At 40.3% G+C, this 18014-nt stretch overlaps 1 protein-coding gene across 2 annotated transcripts in view; it reads right to left on the minus strand.

Moving 5' to 3' along the window:
* Nucleotides 1–18014, minus strand: part of kirrel3l (kirre like nephrin family adhesion molecule 3, like) — a 103081-nt gene that overhangs the window by 39200 nt on the left and 45867 nt on the right. For both annotated transcript variants that reach the window (XM_061288723.1, XM_061288722.1), the window contains exon 3: nucleotides 515–647. In XM_061288723.1, coding sequence (XP_061144707.1) covers nucleotides 515–617 — 103 coding nt within the window. In that variant the 5' untranslated portion in view covers nucleotides 618–647. The remainder of the gene's footprint in view (nucleotides 1–514; nucleotides 648–18014) is intronic.

Consider the following 18014-nt stretch of genomic DNA (forward strand, 5'->3'; position numbering starts at 1 on the left):
AAGCCAAAGAGATGGATGACAGAGAGGAAGACCGAGGATGGTAACGATGGGACTTCTTTTTTCAAATATAAATCAAGGTTTTGTGATTAATATTTCATCCGGCTACTAAATTAAAAATGTGAACGGTCATCACTTATTTGTCAAATTGTCTCCGCTCAAAAGGTACACGTCATGTTGGGTTTATAAAAGGTCAACGGTGGGGGATCAAAGCGTACTGATGCTGCCAAATATCCTTCCAAATAACCGCCTTGTTTGAGCGGCATTAGATCCAAATAGACTTGCTCCTCATCTTGATTAAGTAGAGATGACATGATGTCAAACGTAACATCTGGAATGGCTTTGGCACGCTTAGTCAACGTACCTCCGCAAGTACCGCAAAGATACACACAGAATATAGCATACAGCTAAAACGCCTGCAAGATAATACCCACATGCTCGAAATCAATACCACATTCCTTTCAGTGTAACCATTAATATGTATCATACTTTTCTCCTGATTATCATAAGCACTCACATTTGTGGTCATCTTCCGTGCTGCTTTTCCGAAATTGGAGCCCAACCATCAAGTGGAACGAATCCATTAGACCTCTTTGTTGTCGTCGATACCCGCTGCTCATCTTTCTTCTGGATCTCGTCTTGTCGGTTCGCTTTGGGAAAGAAAATGCATTTGTGAAGGGCAGGAAGAAGAAAAAAACATGTAAACACACCGCTTGAATAATCAACCTCCCACTGTGGTGCCTCGTGGACCTCATTTGCAAAATTAGAAGAGTTTGCTCGTACTTGTTCAAAATTGCGTACCTGTACTTTGCTCACCCAGCTGCCACCCAAAGAAGACAACCATACAATGATCCCTTCTGTTCAGGCTAACGACAGGGAGAAAGATCTACTAGTGTATCTCAGCTGTCTTTTGGGGGGGTCAACATATCCCGTTATGTCCCTCAAAATAAGCCGTCTGCTCGCTCTATTCCGCTTTAAACCAGAATTAGCATCTTGTGGGTACTTCTACAGCTTCAGATGCTAATAAAAACGTAACTACTCGGGTTTCAAGGTAGGTATCATCAGCACAAAAATAAAAAAATCACAGCAAACAAGAGTTTGTTTAGTCACATCTGGCAGAGTGGCTTCTGTGGCCTCATTCCCTCATCTCTTGTCAAGAGGCTCAGGAAAAGCATCTGTTACTTGGGACATCTTGGGAGACAGGGGCAGCCGAACAGCTTGTGTTTGAGGATGAGGAAAAGGAAAAGGTTGTTTTGATTTGAAAAGGAGTTGTGATTTGCACACTTCCTGTGAGTCTTCCTGACCTCGCCCTGTGAAGCAGGCGGAACATTGTGTGATATACAGTTTATATATATTGTTGTGTTGCAGTCAAATTGGGCTAACTGGAAAATGTTATCTTGAGACTGTAAACTCAAAATGGGAATTTTTATTGTAAAGTCCCATCAGAGCTGAATTTTCTGTCTCTTACTTAAGTTGTAAAAGTTGATCTTCTGTTAAATAGCAAAAATCCAAATATAATCCAACATATGCACATCCAACTAGCAGGGCTGAGTAAATAATGAACTCATTTTCTAATAAGACCCGATTTAGAGCAGCTAGCCTGCGTATTTGTTGGTCTACATCATCTTCCTATATCTATTCTTAGTCACTCACTTCCTTCCACTACATCCTGATTGTATTTTCTTCCCTGCTTCCATCACGTCGTCAAGTACGGCAAACGTTCCCTGCTACTTGCTCTGGAAGGTCAAATCGTCACAATGACTCCAAGTGTTTTTTGAAAAGCGCTTATTGAGAGCTAGTTAATGTTGCCCTTGCCACACTCGCTTGTGGAATAACGTTGCCCAATTAGCCCTGCCACTTCATTATCTTTTGCACTTATTGTTGTAAAGCCACGCTGTGTTTTCTAAAGTGCACGGATTACCTGAATGAGAGCATTATCAGTCCTGAGTGGTAAAAAAGACAAGAGGGGTAGGGGGGGGGGACCTTATGTAAATATTAGTTTTATTATTTCATGCTTTGGCTCCGACGTTCATCCCAAGTGACTTTTAAATCTGGAGCCCATTTGCGAAACGGGGGGGGGGGGGGGGGGGGGACATACCTGCCTGAAGGGTACAACCGTTCCACATAATTCGCCCTGTATTGAAGCGGGTCTTGGTCAAATTAGGAAGACTCACTATTTAAATTGAAAACAGGGGCCCTTTCAAAGAACAAAATAGATTAGTTCCGCTGAAATCACTTGAAATCTTGACTGGTCGCTGATTGATATCAGTGAAGATGTTGCCCTTAGGGCTTCTGCAGGGCAGGGGGGGATACGGTCATTTATCCTGAACAGATGAAAGACGGAAAATGTTTACATGAACTTAATTTAGCTAGCTTTCCCAACATTCTTTACGTGGGAAGAACCTTTTAGCATCAAGTCATCGATAATATAACCCACGCATCTCTGCACGTAGGTCTAAATATGCAACTCTTGAGCTGGGTTGACCTTTTAATCACGGTATATTGAACACACATCCCGACGGTACTATTCATTATTGTAACCCAAGTGCCTTAATGGAAAGTAGAAATTGTGGTTCCTTCTCAACCGAAACTTGCTCATTATTCTCCATGTGAGCAGCCTGTTGGCTTCATTAAGGTTTTGCCGCACTTTGTGCTCAGGAGACAAACACAAACGCTAAGGCGGAGGAGGAAGTGTAAATTGGGAAGGAGGGATAATGGTAAGCTGCGGTTGAGCCCATGCATGCTTGAAGTGAAATATGATTGATTAGTGCGCTCTTGGGTTGACATGCCCTCACTGCAGCTAAAACCTGTTAACGCAATGTGCGCAGACCTGGGCCCAGCAAATGTGTTGTGACTGCCACAGGGCAAATATTATGGTTGGCTGGCCAAGCTGCGGCTCAAACAGGGTACGAGCCATATAAACAAACACTTTCATACGAGTGTGCGTGACACCGCATGTCCGTGTTTGGTAGCGTGTTTGTGTACATACGGACGCATGGAATGATTGGTTGCGTTTTTTCGCGGATGACGTGAAACATACCGTCATTTTCGGACTATAAGTCGCACCGGAGTATAAGTCGCACCAACCATAAAATGCCCAAAAAAGTGAAAAAAAACCCCATATATATATATATATATATATATATATATATATATATATATATATATATATATATATATATATATATATATATATATATATATATATATATATATATAAGTCGCTCCTGAGTATAAATCGCCCCCCCCCCCCCCCCCCACCAAACTATGAAAAAAAAACGCGATTTATATTCTGAAAATTACGGTACGTACGTGACTGAAAGCGAGTGTGGATGAACATTTGTTTTAAAACACACTTGGTGCAGAGATAACAGATAGATAAATGTATACTCTGTGGATTACGTTGGAAATTCACCTGATTCTGCGATCCTCATTAATCCTATACGGCAGGGGTGTCAAAGTCATTTTTTCCGCGAGCCGCATTGCAGTCATAGCTTATTATGACTGTCAACCCAAATAAATGTACGAGCACCTCATATTCTATACAGTAAAAGCGACAAAACAAACTGACAAATAACTTGTTTTCAAATCAGACGGGTAAAAACTGGTCAAACATAAAAAATATTAATACAATTTGCAATTCTCGTCATGACACACAAATCTAATGCACAATTTGTCTTCGCGGGCTACATAAAATTATGTGGCGGGCCGTATCTGGCGCCCGGGCCTTGAGTTTGCCACCTGTGCTATACGGGTCTGTGCGGATTGAACTCCGATAAAGGTCAGATGAAATCACTCTGGGGTAAAGTCAGAGATTGGTTGGGGAAAACAATAAGACACAGCGTGGTGGGCAGGGTGTGAGCGTGTCTGTCAGCAGCCATTAGCACTTCTATTAAAGCCTCAATGAAATCATGCCTCGCCGAGAGCTATTTAGCTTCTGCTGGGCCAATGAGTTGCGCTTCCCTTGATGCTTGGCTGGCTATGTTTACATGGATAGCAAGAGTCCAATATTAATTCAATTAAAGCAACACCTGCAGTCAGACGCTGCCATGTAAATAGCATTTTACATGAACCCAAACAAGGTCACGTTCCAATGGAGATTCATAACGATAAACATATTAGCATTTCTCTAGGTACGGCAGTTTTGCGGTTAGAAAACATGCATGTTAGGTTAATTGAAGCCCTGTGCACCAGAGTGTGAATGTTAGTTTTGTCTTCACAGTAGCCGTGATGTATATATCTTGCGAAAGATAGCTCACCTGTGACCCTAAAAAGAAATGACGGTAGAAAATGATTGGATGGATAACCACATTATGACACATTTGCAGTTTGGCAGATTATACAAGTGAGGTTTTAATTAAAAGCGTGACGGTGAGAGCTATTGTTGTCACCCATTACTTGGTTGGATTGTGTGTTAGTCAGCAGGATTATGCAAAAACTGTACTGGTGACTTCCATGTAACTTAGTGGATAGTTGCTGCGTGTGCACAGCAAGAACCCATTAAATTGTTTTTGGAGGGCATGTATGTTCTCTTGTCTATGCTGTCAAAAAAAAATTGTGGTGCTAGGGGTGATTTGGCTTTTTGGGGAAACTTGCCTCAAAAATGGACTAGAAACATTTGTATTGTATTTAATTGGATGATATGTTCACTCTACATTTGCATTTGTGGTATCTTAATTGGCTTTTGTTGCAAATAATGTTTGCTTATTTCATAATTCCCCTTGGCAGAACAGCTTCATATTATTTTTCTTGATGAATAGACTTGCACTTACATTTCATTTTGTGAATAGATATTTGTTTTAAGTGGTTATTTACGAGCAACCTTGTGAGTATTAATATGCAGACAACAGTCTTGCAACTTGGCTGAGGTCTGTGCTCTCCAGAATGCCTTTGTGGTTTGAGTTTTTATTTTGTTTTAATGACTAAAATTTTTTTTTAAGTCATTCTTTCCCAGGTTAGTTCATATGCAGATGGAAATATTCCATATATTTTAGATATTATTATTATTATTATCATCATTATTATTTTATTTCTATCAGCACAAAATATTTTAATTTAATTTTTCTTAGCATACATTTCCCACCATCAATGGGTTTGAAGCAGACAAAAACAAGAAACCAAAATTAAGTACAAGAAGTTCATTTTTTTTCCACAAAAACCAACTCACTAAAATTTTTTTTAATGTTAGCAAGGTGCAATGTTTGTACTGCATCATTCCAAATCCACCCAAAAAACTACAAACCCGACTCAAGTTGTAGCATAACAGGGTAGGTGGTAAAAAATAAATATGGACTCTTGTCAATAACCACACGCATTTCAGGATAACAGATTGATTTTTCTGCTGCGGCTGATGTTACTCTCCAAATAATTACAGCAAGTGTTGTATGGATGTGGTATGTCTGCACCCAGCGGTCACAATTCTTTTCACTAGGGTACATAATTGTTTACAACATATCATGAGGTGAGAATGAGGGGCGTTCAATTCCCAATATTATTTACAGAGGGCACAAAGTTTCTTGTGTGTACAGTTTGAGGGCCAAGAATGTAATTAGAGAACCAAACTTTGTGGAAATGTATGCCTCCAAATGTCAGAGGTCAAACATCAACACGGTGGATTACTGTTATCGTTCATGATGAACATCTAACTGAAATTAAATATTTGTGCGTTATGGGAAAGCTGTTCTCGTCCCTGTCTTGGGTTCGCAGCACACTAAAAGAAAAATAAATCGATGACTGATTTGTTTTGGAATTGTAATGGAAGTTACAGTAATAACGTATTTGTCAGATTAAAAAAAATAAATTGTAGCTAAACTTCAGTAAACATCCTTCGCTAATTCGGTCTGTGGCATTATAATCTAAAAATAATCATTTTACTAGAGTGCTGTATAGAGCTGCAAAAATTAATCGATTAATCGACCAATGATCAATTATCAAAATAATCGTCAATATTTTAGGACTCGGGTAACCCTAACCCATTATATTGAAATTGTCTAAGTCTTACCTGAAGAATATTTATGATAATGAACGGATCATTTTTAGCATTTAATCCAGGTAAGATATTCGCACAAATCTTTTTTTACTTCATAAAACAATCACCACAGCAGTAACAAGATCCAAAAGATCCTCTTATGTTATACGATTTAAATTGTTTAAATCATCACTTATGAACAGTGAGCCTACTTTAATAGACTATAATTTGCATATCAAATAAATATTTGATCAACTGAAGGCATCTTTGGAGTTTTTGGGGAAAGTCAGTACAGGTTATACACAGGATAGTAACGGCTTGCAGAAGTTCAACACTGATGTCCCCAGTGTCCATATTTGACAGGCCTGCGGTGGGTGGCTGTCTTCTCCGTCTCCCTCTTATCTGCTCCCATCAGCTCATGACGCACACACAAACAGTACAGAACCCTGGGTCACCTCTGTTCCCTGCCCAATCGAGGAAGATGACATGTGTTTGATGGCACTGTCCACCTCCTCCTTGTCCACCGACTCAAAGGAACTACAACCCGACGGGGTTGGAGTGTGGGGCAGCTAGTTGGCAGTGACACGTTTGTACTGCTCAGTTCTTTCAAAAGACTGCATAGAGGCCAGTGTTGATTTTCTTTTTTTACTTTGTTTGTCGCTCCTAATTAGCTGGGCCGACGAGCGGTTTTGAACGTGGGCCCTTGCAATCCACCGCGGCTAATCAAAACTAGCTGAGACAAAGCCGGAGATGAAGAGCGAAGTGACGCTGACCTGAAAATGTCAGCTGGTGTTGCCTTTCTTATTGTTCACTGATGCTCTCGATCGCGCTTCAGGCTCTTTGCATATTTGGTTCGTAGTTATTTTCACTTGGATTCCTCGGATGGCGGTAAGATTTAAGAAAAGATTTGAAGGCCTTGTTGCTTTTTGTTTAAAGGATGAGAGGTTATTATGAGGTGACCTCGGCTGCCCACGCTATTGCTGCTGTGAGCAATAAAGCTCATTATCCTTGCCGAGAGACGGCGGGTCAACATGCCGTCTCCTCCTGCACTCAGTCAGAGGTGACGCTGGGCAGCGCATTTGCTATTCACTCAAAGAGAAGCTGTCACTCTGAGCCTACGTGATTGGGAATTACGTAAATTTATATCCACTGTCTTATCATTCAAAATGTTTCAGATATGTGTCGTTATTAGAAGGTGGAGTTGGATAATGACCTTTTATGACAAAACCAAGACTGATAATGGGGTCTTCAACCACAGGCTACTGTTGTGTGTTTAGCTTTTCTGGCCCGGGAAAATCAATAAGGCCCTGCCTGATATTTTTGCAGGGGGTATATACGGCACACAAGATGGAATCTCAGTTTTATGTCACTACACAGCTACTTTGACAGGAAGAGACATTGCACCAAAATAGTAGTAGCTTAATCTAAACAATAGGATGGAAAAGAAAGACACATGTGCATCGCGGTATATCGTAATTATTTGGAAATTCCAAATTCAAGTAGATCGAGCAGATGTACCTAATGAATAGACTTTTGAGATTCCAATGGAAGTTCACCAAGCTAAGTCACATTTTGGAAAAAAAATATTAATTTGCATTTTTGTATATATACATAATATTTTGATAACCCAGTCAACTCATTGTTACAGATTCCGATTTGCCTGTTCACAAACATTGTGATTTTTTTGAAACACCCGAGCAATTAATTATCCAAATCTCACATTAGTTTAAAACAAGATCACAACTTTCTTGGTTACACTCATAAGTGAATTCAACCCATTAACCAACATGTCAAGGGAATATAGTTGAATAGAATATGCAATTAAAAAAAAAACCTGCAATACAGGTATGTTTTTTTTTTAACTTTCATTTTCATATGCTCTAATTACTGCTGTGCAGGAATATGGAACTGTCTTCATTTTCATTACACGTGTATAAATAGTATATAGGTAATGGTATGCACGAGCACGCTTGTTTGTTAATATCAAGTAAATTACCAAGTTAATTAAAGTTATAGCAAAGAATTCTGGGTAAGACCCACAAGACCGTACGAGCTCTCCATAATCAATTCAAATATTTCTAAACAATGCACATTATGAATTTTCAGTTTGCCTTGACAAAATAACAGTTAAGGCCAAAACAGATTGCCATAGAAAAGAAGCAGATTTAGGTCACGTGACCTCTAGAAAGACTTTTTCTTTTAACTCATTCACTGCCAACCCAATTAATATCTGACTGAATAAATTAACAAATACACTTCCAATTTCAAACAAAACTGATTGCTTATGTTGAGTCAAAAAATATGTTTCCAGGCAAGAGAATTGTCACAACTTTTGCCAATAGATGTCTCTTTTCTTGTTACATGGAAAAGAAATGCAGCCATGTGCCAGATCCCATTACCACACACCATATTTTGCGAGTAATTGTGACGGCATGCTGCTCTGGTGGAAGTTGTACTCTTATTAGTCATAATGAAGATGCAGTAGAGCTTGTGTTCTCCTCTCATGCCCGACCATCTCCATGTGTATGCTGACAGCTGAATGTTGCCAACTCTGCTTGTTACTCACTCTCGTGTGTGCGTGTGCCCCGAAGCGCCATGCTGTTGCTACTCAAACATGTATGCTAATGAACTGGTAAAAAAAAAAAAAAAAAGCAACAACAAAACCATTGCAAATAAATATTTGCTTTGCTTTTTTTTTTTTAGTTTGCAATTAACACTTCACTGACAGAGAGATGAATAACCAAACACATTTTTACAGCTTTTAATCTTCCAGAGCATATAATTTTTTTCAGTTTTAATCAAGGCACCTATTTTCAGGTTCAACAATTTAATAGAAGAGCTTTGCCAGAGGCGTCAGGTTTTTTTTTTTTTGGAGCGGCTTATTGCTATTGGAAATGATTGCGCTTAGATGTGCAAGCTCGTCCTTAGCCTTGATATAGCCAGCTATCTCTATTCTGATCCTCTCGGCGGTCTGCGGCCCTGCAAACTGTATGGCAACAAGTTGCCCTGATCACCAGCCGTGCCTTGGTGCCTGCTCCGAGGTAAAAGTCGATAAACGCCTGTTTGGTTGCACCTAAACGTCCCTTCTCCGAATCTCTTCGCCTCCTTTACTGACTGATTATGGAACTGAGCTACAGTGGAATCATTTGTATTTTGCGTCACGTGTCCTGCTTGCGGCCTCCCCCTTCCCCTTGGTTATGTTGAATCATCTGCGACTGAGTAAGTGGAGCACATGGTCACCCACGCCGCCGGCTGTGAGGAGCCCAGTGCCAGTCCCGAACGCCCAAGGCCGGCCGAGAAACACGAGGCAAGATTTAGCTGAGATCTCCCCCTCCCTCACCCCCCCGCTGCAGCCCGGAGAGATCAAGTCGAACACGGGCGTCCCTGTCTGAGGCTGTTTGCTCTTAATTGAGTTGCTCACTCAGCCACTCGCCCCGAAGGGACACCTCTATGTCACTTCCTATGATCAACCTAAATTTCACCCATCGTCCAAGACGTTGTTATGTTGCGCTAAGGCCGCCGAGTTGAGACGTGCACAATAAAAGAGCAAGGAGAGGAAAATAAAAGGCGAGTGCCAAGGTAAGATGTGATGATGGCGGCAGAATATATATCATAGGAGCAGTTAATGCCCACATCTGCACATAAAACAGAGAAGTGAGGCTGGAAATAATTAGGATATCAGGTAAAAGGTCCCACTTTCCTTGCCTCAGCAAAAAAAACCGACACAGCGCTGATGTCACCCATCGTGTATTGAGCCGGTCAAGTGGATTTAAAAATGACTTCTTGTCATCGCCTGTAGCATTTAACAGCGTCGGTGCGGACTAAATTGGGCTTTTTAGCTCTGGCCAGGCTCCAGGGGACAGGCTGCTTATGTATGGGCTTTTCCAGGAGTTAGTCATAGGATCGGTTGCTCATTTCCCTCCAGTCACAGGTAGCCAAGCTGCCAGCAAAGACTAAACCAATCAGACCTTTCATTTATTGGCACCCCAAGAAGCGGAATAAATCACGTCAACAAGCATCGACCGGCACCTTCGTCACAAACGGTAGCTCAGAACTACTCATGGATTTGCGGCATTTTGATCAATGTGAAGCCTTGATGGTGGAGCGTTTGGAGAGAACCATTGTTTTGCTTATTGCCTTTCACAGCTTTTTCCTCGCACTTGATTTCTTTCTCACTTTTTTTTCCCATGCCCGGTTTGTTTTCCAAACACTTGTGTGCGTCGGCAGCCATCTCCCTGCCAAGGCACTCATGGAGAAGTGATGGGCATGGGGAGTCTGTGGGCCAGCAACCATGAAATAAATATGGATGGTCATGAGTGAGATGAGCGGGGATCATCTGTTTCGCCATCTGCTTGTGCGAAAGCGTGGATGTAATGACTGTAGTAGTGCCTAGCCCAGTGAGTCCTTCATTGCGGGGAAGCTTGACGCCAATTGCGCACTTGCTGGGACACACAAACACAACCCATGCATGAGTTTCACATCCCTAGCAATCTCTACATTAACACTGCAGGCATTCAGCTCTTGCCCCAAAAGATGAAGTGCGAGTGCAGACATCACGGTGGCTTCCCGCCAGCACTCAGGTACACAACTTTGCTGCATGTGTCACTTTATGGCCCAGTGTGGCCATTAGAAATGACAGGCTGACAATTGCCAGGCACAATTGTTGTTGGGGATTGTTCAACTGCCACCGTCCTACCGTATGACAATCTGTCTCTCCACGGATGATATGAGACTTGTATTGGGCCTTGCGGGCAATAAAATACTGCATCGACACCGGTAGTACATTTATATCATTCGTATTTTTTTCCCGTGAACATTTGTTGATAATATGCAAAGATGGATTTGCAGAGATACAAATAATTCTGCCATGATATGTGAAAATAAAATAAATTGAAAGTCATGAAGACTCACTTAACCTAAAAGTCAAAGCACTTTTTCACTCCAAAGAAGGGAAGTGTGCTTGCTTCTTCAAGTTATTTATCAAACCTAGTTGAAGTCCATTCATTAGACATCGGGCAAAAGACAAACTACACTCCGCCTATACCTTGAATTGGTCGCCAGCCAATCACGCTTACACCTAGGATCAATTCGGGGTTGTCAATCGCCCTACCGCGCACGAATGTGGGAGGAAACCGGAGCACCCGAAGGAAAACCCACGCAGGCATGGCGAGAACATGCAAACTCCACACAGGTAGGCCTAAGATGGACTCAAACCTTGAACCTCTGAGTCGTGAGGCGGATGTCCTAACCACTGCGTATAAACATATTTTCCAATGTTCCACTCAGTTTTGAGTGACGTGAAGACTGAGGGAATGCTTATTCAGAAATGACAACAACAAAAACAGCAACAAGGCCTTTTCCATAATACATAGTTCTAATGGGAAGCTGGAGAGAGGTGGTCGGGTTTCAGGTGGGCGGAGGGGGTGTGCACAGTAGGAGCTCTCAGAATCAATCTCGATGCTTGGATGGAATCATAGAGCGCAAAGAAAATGGCAAACATTTCTGTGGCTCAATGGCCTGATGCTTCCATAAATATGTTTTTATGGCTCGGAATGAGTTGGGGCTGACATGTTTGCTGCTCATAAAGGTGCGTCTCTGTGTGGGTATGTGACTATAGAGCTGAATGCTTCATGCTGGAGCACATAAAACATTTCTAATTGAATTAGCACATACAAAGGGAGAGTCAATACCATGTCAGTCACAGTGTTGAATAATGTTGTGAATCGCAAGTTAAGTGTTAGAAAGGAGCTTAATTGCTGATACTATCGTGTTCCGCGGTATATCTCGCGGGTCGAGCCCATTACGCACAATGGCGTACTGACCATTTGCGCAAGTTCCCGAACGACGCCAGGCTCGCAAATTAAATTCCGACTCATTTAGCGGATCCTCGACGGAGAAGCGGAACATCGTGCTGTCCCTGATTTTTCATCTATCTTTTGCTTTGGAAGTGTTGTCTTGGGAACTCGAAGCAAAGCTTGCAGCTGGGGGTGGAGTGGGGTGAGGGCCACTGTTAAGAGGCTCTTGAACTATAGTCTACTGTCAATGGAGAGGACTGGATGAGAAAAGCTTCCAAGAGGAGAAAAGAGGCGAAAAAGAAGCAAGGCCTGCGATGATTTGTTTTTCTCGTCTACACCCCCTGGAGCTAGCAAGCGCGCGGTCACTGAAACACGGTGCTGCGAAAGCGAGTGTCATGTAAAGATCCACCGCATCACAGTTGCAGTCAAACATTGGGAATTGAAAACAATCTGTTCCGTGATGCTAAATGACTTACAAATCACAAAATAACTTTTTGCATAAGGGATGATGTAAAACAGGTGAATTTGAATGTTCAGATATTTTGAAAAGATGAATTGTAAAAAGAAATGCGAGCTCTATTTTTTAAAAGTGAAGACAATTTGCAATTTTAGGACTCACGTTTTGATTTGTCTTCGCGGGCCACATTCAACGATGTGTCCGACCGTATCTGCCTTCAGTTTTTCACCCATAATGTAAAACATTCATTATAAATGCCCTAAAAACTTTATTGGCAGTTTTTGATGCACTAATAACCACTGTATAGTATCACCAAATTTTTTTTCAGTCTAATTAGGATATCCCGAATGTTTTCTTTGGTTCGAACCTGAGATAGAATGAAGCAGGTATTTAACTGTGTAATGTTTGAAGAGTCGCCATCTGGCACATTCTTTTTTTTTTTTAATCCTACTCTGGCATTTGCAGCCAAAGCCCTCTTTGAAAATGTCTGATTCCAAACAGGTATCCACCTCACGCTTCCAGAATGCACTTTAGTAATTAATGTTGACCCCAGTGGACTGATCTTATTCCTCGGTTGTTTTCGTCTGCCAGGGTGACCCTTGCTTGACCTTTACCTGCTGATAATCAAACACTTTTGTGACTTTCAATATATGGTGTGATAAATTCTGGATTTTAGGGGGATATGGGTCCAGCTCTGACTTCTTACCATGCTGGAAATAGCTTCGATGTGGACCAAAATGTCAGGGAAATTGGGATTAAATTTGGCTTGATGTTGCTTGTCTCACCACTGGCCAGCTTTCCACTTTATTTTTTTTTTTTCCTCCCAGCAGTAGTCTCACATCTTTGTGGGTCAAATGGCTGAATTGCTGTCATCAAGGACAGCGGTTTTAACGTCAGGGACTGTGATATCTCCTCTCCAAAGCTCTTCTCTCTTCCACTGATAACAGTTAATCCTTGCCTCACATTAAACTGTGACCAAGATCAATTAAAACCCAGCTTCACCCTGATATAATCTCCCCCGCATCAGCCACTGATTGTGTGTGCTTCCATGTGTGTGTTGTATGTGAGTGCACAACTGCTCATGTGTGTGTGCATGATGAAGGCCATCATCGCTGTCAGTCGGCTGCCAAGCTGCTGGGAGAGCCTGCCATTGATTTTCATCGCCTCTTAACAGAGATGAAAGACAATGAAGAACAATAACTGGGATGATCACAACACTGTTGGCCATGTATGCACATCATTATTATCCCTCTCCTAATTAGCATTCTTGTCTTTGCTGTAATTATTTTTATTTGGCACTAGCCTTGTCGTTATTAGGAATTCAGTAATGGAAAATAATTATGTTTATGCGTGTGCTTGCGTTGCAGCTGTGCGGTAACACTGATGCTTCGGTGTGTGTTTGAACGTGTGTGTGTTTGTGTGTGTGTGTGTTCCATCTGTTGTTCCAATTTAGAGAAAGGAACAGTACTTTGGAGATGTTTTAGACAGTAACCAAATATTCAACGAGAGTAAAAGAAAAAAATGGTGAGAATAATGTCAAAACAGTGCAAGAATAAAGTTTTAAGAGAAAAAGAGTTGGTACACAAGATTTTACCCAAACATTGAAATTGGAATAAAGAGAGAATAGTCAAACTACTACACTTTGTACTTTTATCAAATAAGGGCATGAAAGAACAAGAATTAGGTCATTTTTCTCATATCACAATAATAATAATGTCTTGGAATAACACAATATGATCAGAATTTTAAGCAAATAAACTTTGACAATAATGATTCAAAAAAAATTGTAAGAACAACGGTAAAGTTAAAATCCAACGTAAGTCATGCTTTTAAGGAAGTCAAATTTTGAAAGAATAAAGGAACACTTTTAGTTAAAGCCGAACAATATGAAGTTAAATATTTCAATAATCAAGTCATACTGTCATGAGATTTTTTTTCTTTTACAGAAATAAATCCATAGGAATACAACATTGTTTTTGTTATTATAGTGGTGTGATGCGAATAAAATATCTCCGATATCACCTGATGTTTTTAAACAATTTTAATGCCCTTTCTTTTAGTTTAGAATATGCTTTACTGTTTTAACACAGCATTGCTTTTCTTACCATAACTTCTTTCCTCAGAATGAATAAAAACAGTTATTCTCTTCTCCAATACACCCAACGAGATTTTGTTTTTGTTTTTATAATAAATTGAGTCTAACTGGGCATTGTGCATCAAAATAACACACCAGTTTCATGGTGTTGTTTCCAAAACCGTTGGCATCACACGGGGACTGTTTGGCAGAAACGAAAGGATCCGTCCTGGGGTGCCAACTGTGTTTTGGCATGTGTGATGGCAGGTTGTGTTGTGAGAAGCCATGGAGGTAGGGGATCGGGAAAGGGATGAGCACGGCAGGACAGGGTGGGAACGGAGGCGGAGCGGAGCCGAAGCCCTAACGTGCACAGCGGCTGCCAAGCCGACTGTCATGTTGGCCACTGGGACGGGCTGATGTGGGCTTGGGCTTGTTTTGGTGTGTACATCAAAAGGACAGGCTGAAAACATGAAAACTTTGCTCATTTTCTTCTCATCTGTCTCATATCTCACCTCTCCTGCGCTACTTTATTTCCAAGGCCTAGACTCCCTTTTTGGGTACTCCCTCCCTCCACCCCACCACCCCACAAGAGGCACATCCAAGGTGCTGGAGAAGCTTTGAGGAGACACAGCATGCCTGCAGATTTGCCACGACAAAGTGCAACTAAATCCCAGGAGAGCACAGGAGGGGATGCTAGTCAAACTGGGTGTTTTAAAAAAAAAAAAAAAAAAAAAACAGCTCTTTGCGCAGTGATGGTGGTAATGCTAATGCCATGTTTTGATTATTATTTTCAAACACTGTATCAATCTTAATCATACTATATTATGTTTATCTAATCTGCCAAACCAGTAACGAGGAAGTGCCACTCCTACTACCCCAACAGTTCTTGAATACATTGTATTAGCATGTGTGGAATTTTTTGGTAATCCTATCTATCTATCTATCTATCTATCTATCTATCTATCTATCTATCTATCTATCTATCTATCTATCTATCTATCTATCTATCTATCTATCTATCTATCTATCTATCTATCTATCTATCTATCTATCTATCTATCTATCTATCTATCTATCTATCTATCTATCTATCTATCTATCTATCTATCTATCTATCTATCTATCTATCTATCTATCTATCTATCTATCTATCTATCTATCTATCTATCTATCTATCTATCTATCTATCTATCTATCTATCTATCTATCTATCTATCTATCTATCTATCTATCTATCTATCTATCTATCTATCTATCTATCTATCTATCTATCTATCTATCTATCTATCTATCTATCTATCTATCTATCTATCTATCTATCTATCTATCTATCTATCTATCTATCTATCTATCTATCTATCTATCTATCTATCTATCTATCTATCTATCTATCTATCTATCTATCTATTATAATATAACAATATAACTATATAACTAAGTTATAAAAATATATATATGTAAATATGCACACACACACACACCAATTTTGTGCATGCTATGTAACATTGGACATGCAATGCACTGTTCAGGCTTCCGTGTGCATGTGCACCTGCGGACCACTTCTGACAGCCCTGACTATAGCATCATCTGTTGACACCTTCACCCTCCTGTAACCGTGTTTCATCTTCTCTGCTGTTACCTTCTCTAACATCTAGCCTGCATCTTGTGCTTGGCCTGCGCAACTGTTTTCTGACTTCCTTTGTCACACTAGGAAAAAGCAAACAAATGATTCAAAAATATCCCCCATAAATATGATCCTATTTTGATTTCTCCATTTTTCGGTGGATTTCGTGCTCTTTCTGCTCCACACTTGTATTTTTAGTCGCTATTTTTTCCCCTCCTTCCCATTTCCTGCATTGGCTGTGCTTAGTTGTGACCTAGTTTATTAAAAGGGGGAAGTATGGCCAAGCCATGGGAATCAGGGGCAGATTAACTTTCTGTTAGTCCCCCCCCCCCTCGTACAGCTCCATATGTCACAGTGATTGCTTTAAAAATAAGTTACTAAAAGATGAGATCATGATACACAAGAGCAGAAAGATACAAACCGTTTTTTTTTTTCTAGTCCTACACTTCTTTGATCTCTTCTCTAACCAATCTAAAGTGACTGATTAATTTGTAACGATGATGGATATTGTTGATTCTGCAAGTCGGTTTCGAGTCCATATCTTTACTCTGTTTGTGCTTCATTGACAGTTCCATGTCATCCACACCCGTGTTTGTAATTAAGCATATTCTGGAGCAGTGACTTGACTGAGGCTCGAACCATTTACGGGGTTATCCGGCTGGAGTCGGCTTAGTAAAGAAATCAGGGATGAGAGGTAAATGACAAGAGGATAAAGAGTCAGAGATAGCCAAGCAGCTTCGGTTCTAGTTTGCTTACGACTTACACAGTCAAAATTCTAATCGTGCTGATGTTCACGGCATGGAAGTTCTGAAAAGATCCATCGCTATCACGTGCACGACAATCAAACGCTGCATGGTTACTAGGTAAGACTTGACCTTGATACCCCAACCCTCGACCACTAAAGATTACCAGGTTGTTCCGAGGGGTCAAGCTCAGAATCTGCTTTTGAAACAGTATAATACGATAATGTCGGTGCCAACAACAACAATTACCCTCAAGGTAATGATGTTATTTTCCTGGCATTTGCTTTCCATCCTTCAGAAGTATAACATTAAGGGACCACTAACACACCAGTTTACTGAAGTCACAAACGTTTGAAAACATCTCAAAGGCTGAATTTACATAAAATGATTCAATTGACACAATTCCCAGTGTTTTGTCCCAACTGGTTATATGATTTAATATACATATGATGGAAGTCTTAAAGTAAAAATAGAATTGGATATCTAGACATTGGGTCGGTCCTCTTCCAAATGTGGATACAAATCCAGTGTGACTAGAGCATAAATTGGATCTCTAAATTGTCAACGAGAACCTGCAGAAATATTTCATTTAATTTGTTTTATTTTTTAATGGAAATAGACACAAATTAATGAATACAATAAAATAGGATCTATATGTTAATGAGAACCTGCAAAAATATTTCATTATTTTTATTTTTTTATGGAAATAGACAAATTATTTAATAAAATTAAATTAAAAATAAATAAAAATGTTATCTGTATGCTTTGCAAACACAACAGAAACAATAAATAAAAAAATACCGCCAAATGCTGTAAAACTGCATTTTTACATCAAACCAGTTATGCACCAACTAGATTCTACGAAACCAGAAAATGACAAACTCCCTGATTGAAGTCCTACATGCACCACTCAATGGTTACGATCAAGACCTTCATGAGCCGCTGTAGCCTTTCTACTTTATATACTGCTTCCTCACCAGTGCCAACATTATGACAGTATCATAATCCAACACAAGGGTTCATTCATTAACATTATAAGATCTGGCCATTTTCCTTTATTTCTCAATAAATAATGCATGACTCTTAATGACAAAAACCCAGACATATGCTGCGACCCTGTCTGGGAAGGTATGCAATTTGGAGCCTTTCTAAAATAAGGATAAAATTAATATGAAAGTGTCCAGTGTAAGTAAATCTTTAGGTAATGATGATAAAAGGCAGTCACTGATTGGTCACTCGTCTGACTTTGACGTGGGTTCGGTTCCCATTCAGTGGCGGAGCGTTACGGTGAAGATGTGTGTGGTCACAGAATCAAATGGCTCACTTTGAGCAGCATGAATGTAATTTAGATGTTAG

The sequence above is a fragment of the Syngnathus typhle genome, linkage group LG10 (assembly GCF_033458585.1).
Source record: "Syngnathus typhle isolate RoL2023-S1 ecotype Sweden linkage group LG10, RoL_Styp_1.0, whole genome shotgun sequence".
In the NCBI taxonomy this organism is placed as follows: Eukaryota; Metazoa; Chordata; class Actinopteri; order Syngnathiformes; family Syngnathidae; genus Syngnathus; species Syngnathus typhle.